Raw genomic sequence first — 5,615 nt, 5'->3', positions numbered from 1 at the left:
ATGTCAAAGTCTCATATTACTCTTGTGCCTGCCAAGAATCAGATAGTAGTGAATCCTGTTAGTGGCAAGAAGGAGCGCATCTTCATCAACTTGGAGGCTGTTTACCCTACTCCAGAGGAGCCTGGCTCTGAGCTGGCTTTTGAGGAGATTTGGGCAATGAACAGAGGCTGGCTGGGCCGCAACTGGGATGAAGAGCCTCTGGATGAGAGCGCCATTCCTGAAATGATGAGTGCCGAGACTTCGGCAGTTGATAACCTAGGTCATATGATGCAGGAGAAGTTGGCAGTCCACACAGAGTCTGTGATGATGGACGAGAACGGCGCCATCATCAAGCCGAAGGGGAAGAGCAAGAAGAAGAAGGTGATGGAGGTTAATGAGACACAAATTAGTAAGTCGGCTTTGAGACATGAATTGCACCTAATTGCTAACGCCTCATCAGTCAAGGCGAACCTGGACTCACCCTCCAGGCCGAAGCTCAAGAAGAGGAACACTTCTGAACCAACAATGACCATCCATACCAGGGCTGCGACAGACGAGATTTACGAGATCTTCAACCAGCCCATTCAGTCTGCGCCTCAGCAAGAAGAGGAGGAAGAGGAAGAGGAGAGCGATGATGACGACTACGAAACAGACGGCGATTACACCGAAGCAGAAAGCACCATTACCACCCGCCAAGTCGATATGGACGACGATGGAGAGGAAGATGACGACGCTTCGGATGCGAAGAGTATCAGTGAATGGTCCGACTTCTCGACGCGGAAGCATGTGCCAGACCTCAATGGCGACGTCACGGAGGCCGACGGAGACAACACGCAAGTCTCTGATCTCATGGACCCCAACTATGTCGAGCCGTCTGAACCATTGGCCGATGTTCACACGAGTTCTCGTGAGGCAGGAGAGTCGGACGCTGAGGAAGAAGAGGAAGACGATGAAAACTATCCGCCCAGGACGAAGACTATGTTCGTCCCGATACCGCCTGAGGATTATGAGCCAAGGACACGACCGTTTAGAGATGCGGCGGAGGTGGCTAACAATCGACTTCCCTTCATGACCCCCATTACTGAGAGAACAGAATCTTCGCTAGCGTTCACCGAACGCAAAGCAAGATATGAGACCCCTAGTCGAGACGACGCCGCCTCGACCATCGACGAAGAGGAGGACGATGACATGCACGACCCTCCCAGCAGTCCCTTGCAAGAAGTGAGCACTTTCAGCCCCGTCAAGATCCCACAGCCTCTTCTTGGAAAGCCAAAGACCTCCGCGAAACCGGTGCCTCAGAAGGGCCCCATCATCAAGGAGCTTCAATGCAACCCAGTCGACGATGCAGTCAGAAACGAGATCCTTGAGAACATGCAGCCTCCTCTAAGCTCATACCCTGGGTTTTACGACCATCGTAATGAAAGGTACGAGAAGGGCAACGACATTCGCAAATTCGCCAAGGCCATGTCCAAGGCAGCCAGGGGAGAGCGTATGAGCAATGCCTGCGCACTGGTCACCGTCGATTTCCCTGACGTCTCAACCCAGTACACCATTAGAAAGGAACTGGGGGCAGGCGCATTCGCCCCTGTTTACCTCGTTGAAAACTCCTCTGCCGACGAAGAAGACGAAGACGGCGTCGTCGCCATGGGCAAGGGGGCATTCGCCGTCAACCACCGCACCGCCTTGGAGGCGCTCAAGATGGAACTTCCCCCGTCACCTTGGGAATTCCACATGATGCGCCTCGCTCACACCCGCCTCGGTCCCCAGCACCGTGCAGCCGCCTCCCTCTCATACGCCCACGAGTTCCATCTTTACCAAGATGAGGGCTTCCTGTTCCTTCCCTTCCACCCTCACGGCAGCCTCCTCGATGTGGTGAACTTCTTCCGTGCGGAGCCATCAGCTGTTATGGACGAGCAGCTCGCCATGTTCTTCACCATTGAACTCTTCCGCACTGTTGAGGCGCTCCACGCTCGCGGCGTCCTCCACGGCGACCTCAAAGCCGACAACTGCCTCCTCCGCCTCGACGGCACCAGCACCAACAGCACCCTCGACACCCAATACCATGCCGACGGCACCGGCGGCTGGGACGCTCGCGGTGTGACCCTCATCGACTTCGGCCGCGGCATCGACATGCGCAACTTCGAGCCCGATGTCGGCTTCATTGCTGACTGGAAGACTAGCGCCCAGGACTGTGCAGAGATGCGCGAGGGCCGGCCCTGGACGTGGCAGATCGACTACCACGGCCTCGCTGGCATTGTCCACTGCCTCCTCTTTGGAAAGTACATCGATGCCGTCCGCTGCGATCAGGGCGGCATCGGCTCTGGGCGCAAGTACCGCGTGCGCGAGAGTCTCAAGAGGTACTGGCAGACGGACATTTGGGGCGAGTGTTTCGACGTCCTGTTGAATCCCGGGTCCTTCGTTACCACGGAGGAGAATGCAAAGATGCCGGTGTTGAAGAGCATGCGTGGTGTCAGAGAGAAGATGGAGGCCTGGCTCGAGGGTAACTGTGAGAGAGGCGTCGGGCTCAAAAGTCTCGTAGGCAAGGTTGAGGCCTTTGCCAAGGGGCGGCGATGAGTTTTATCATGATGTTTGATGATGGACGTGCTGGCGTTTCTTAGAGGGTTGGAGAGGGTTGAATATTGTCTTTTTGAACTATACCACTGTGCGCTTTGTTTTGTTATGACATTAATATTATTTTCTTCGATATGCAAAAATCTACTGGTATGTTAGACTGTCCTTGAAGTGTCATTTCTTCGGTAGCTTGTACTAGTACGCATGTCCCATATACGATGACGGCGGTTAAGGGACGTATGACAGGCCCTTGGAATGCGTTCAGGGATGAGTGAAGTATTTAACGACCCACTAAGGTTGGAGAGGCAGTCATAGGCCACAAATCAAATCAACGCAAGAACTCAATTGTGGTCATCCCTCAAGGCCTGCTTCAAGGGGTTTCCCCACTCCTATTGGTGCTTTGCCGCAGGCCTGTTCGTTGTATGCAAGTTGAAGTCGTGTACACTTGTATAAGTTGAGAGTACTTTGGAACAGGGGCATGATGGACGATGAGAACCAAGGATGATGTGTCTTCCTGCGAGGAAAAACTGTTGATGGGTTTGAGTGACAAGCGCCAATTCTCAAGCTTTGAGCTACTGGTCACTGGTCATACGGAGAGCTCAGTGATTACCCCATTTTCATTTCTTTCCGCAAACAATCTCCAGTCCTTGCAACCTTTGTCTTCATACTTGAGAGTTTTCGTGTCGAGAGGAGATTTTGAATATGGTCAATCGATACGTCCGTATCAACCCACAGATTGATGGTGGGTTTGTAGAGATGGCGAGAACCGCAATCGAATGGCTAGCGCAGGGTTGTCTCATGAAGATAGAGGCCACGGTCGTCTCAACCATCAAGACCATCTAGATCATCTCGCATGACTTGAGAACTGGGCTTGACGTATATGCTTGGGCATAGCGGGATTCTGAATACGTGAGCGACTGTGACGGATGACCGGGATGACTAAAGGTAGAAGTACCGTTTGGCTGGAGTCTTCGAGTGTTGTTTGTGTGTCTATTGTCTGAATGTTCGTATGATCTGGGAAGTACGCTAAGAAGGCGTGTTTGATGCTATTCTGTACGTTTTGGTCTTCCCTTGCCATCGTCCGATTTTGTAATGGAAGAAATGATGTGTCTGCAGTCAAATCCATTTTATAGACATTCTTTCTTAGGAAGTTCTTGCTTCGCTTATGCGTCACACGAACATGACGTCGATATTGTTGTGTGTAAAAGTCCATGTGGTGTCCAATCTGTTACTCTCTCCACAATCAGATCAGGGTCGAACGGGTCAACTTTGGTGGTCGGTAGGTTCTCTAGCTGTTTTATTTACCTCTCTTGGAGAAAGTAATGATAGAAGGGGTGAATCCGTTTAAAATCGTCCGCTTCCGTCAGGCGAATACGTACATAACTACACTCGACACAACACTGAGGGCCAGAGCCATGACGAATGGGATGCAGGATAACTATCATCCTTCTTCTACTGATTTTGAACTTTCCTTGCTTTTCACACCTTATACCCCACATCATACGACAATGCAGCATAGAGACCTTATCTGTGCTTTCTCTTTGGAATGACTGCGAAGGCAAGCGAGCTCCCCGTGATATCATAGTGCCTCCAGACCTGGGCCTTATTACACGTCATACGTTCGAGTTCCTTTACTCATCCTAAGCGAAACATAGGCGGCTTTCATATTTAGTCAATAATGCTGAGGGGCCATTATTGAGACTCAACGTCCATTCCCTCTGTAATGGAAGACTTCAATAAAAATATAGCCTTTTGCAGAATACAAACTGGTCGAACGTGTAATGACAGATTGGAAATCCATTTCACAGTTCTATCGAGCTGAGTACATGTACATCAGCAAATCCAAGCTGTCCACGCTTCAACTCACTTTCAGTCAATGAGGATCCTGGATGTCACAGGAATCGTAATTTGATAGCTTGCGTAGAATCTCTTGGCGAGATAACATCATTGAAATTCATGACGTTTGATCTTATCTACTGTTTGACTACGCGTGCCATACCCTAAACCAAAATAGATCAGGCTGCGTCCATGTATGTCATGATTGGAAGGAAAATTGCGTGACAGCGGATGCAACCTGCAGCTAATGCAGCAGGCTGTGGGCATTCTTTGGAGCTGGTACCGTTTGTAACGTGGGATTGAGGCTGACAACGCAGGCTTTGGTTCCATGTGAGAGGCTCAAGGCAGGATCTTCTGATAAGCAACGCAGCACGTCGGTGGCGAAACCCAACGCCAAGCCCTCAAAAGTTCCTACATTCAGCCCCTTCTCCCAGCATTGCATCAGGCCCAGAGCCAAGTGGTGTGGACAGGCTTGTGGTACAGAGCTTGTCCCATTGTTTAATGTCACAAAAGAACGATCATCGCTCTTCGTCTGTACGTCTCGTTTACTGCCTGCTCGCGCTGTACGTTATGATTGTCCATCAACCTCCCTAACCTGATACAAAACGCGACACGGAGCGGCTTAGGGTGACCTCGGTCGAACCCAGATCATCTTCTGCGCGCTATACGAAAGATTATTCTTCCCTCCGAAGTAGACGTTCGACTCGCCAAAGATAACATGAAGCTACTCCGTCCATCAAACGGCCCGGGGGCTTCTCCCGACCAAGATGGCGACGCTGACGAAAGCCGGCCTCAAAGCAGCCTGCTTCCCGCCCCTGACGGGCAAGTTCGACAACAGCAACAAAACTTTTGGCTCCGGAGAACCATTTTGATGGCCTTCTCTTTCTTGTTCATAGCCTGTGCACTGGCACTGATTGGCGTCTCTCGACACATAACAGCACAGAATGGTCTCCCACTTTCATTGTCTTCGAGCAGCTACTCGTGGACATACGGCCCCACTGGAGTGCTCGTCCTTATACTTGCACTTTGGCGACAAGTCGACTACAACTGCAGAGCTATGCAACCATGGTGGGAAATGTCCCAAGGGCCCTCGACAGCTGCCCGGTCGGTTCTGCTCGACTACATCTCTCCATTCCAACCAATGGTCTGCGTCAGCGCTCTTAAGAACGGTCACTACGCCGTTTTTATATCAACCATGAGCTTTTTCGTTCTCAAGTTGATCATTCTCC

The 5,615-nt window shown here is 51.2% G+C and overlaps 1 protein-coding gene across 1 annotated transcript; it reads left to right on the top strand.

Annotated features, from left to right (window-relative positions):
- bub1 (Checkpoint serine/threonine-protein kinase bub1) lies at positions 1-2,553 on the top strand (the record flags this gene model as incomplete). Its single annotated transcript, XM_036632731.1, has 2 exons — positions 1-388; positions 440-2,553. 2 exons carry the CDS (start codon positions 1-3, stop codon positions 2,551-2,553), a joined length of 2,502 nt encoding a protein of 833 aa, XP_036502282.1.
- Positions 2,554-5,615: the final 3,062 nt, after the last annotated feature.

This window comes from Colletotrichum siamense (genome assembly GCF_013390195.1).
Source record: "Colletotrichum siamense strain Cg363 chromosome Unknown KSG_Cg363_contig01, whole genome shotgun sequence".
Lineage (NCBI taxonomy): Eukaryota > Fungi > Ascomycota > Sordariomycetes > Glomerellales > Glomerellaceae > Colletotrichum > Colletotrichum siamense.
This window is presented reverse-complemented; position numbering and strand designations above follow the sequence as displayed.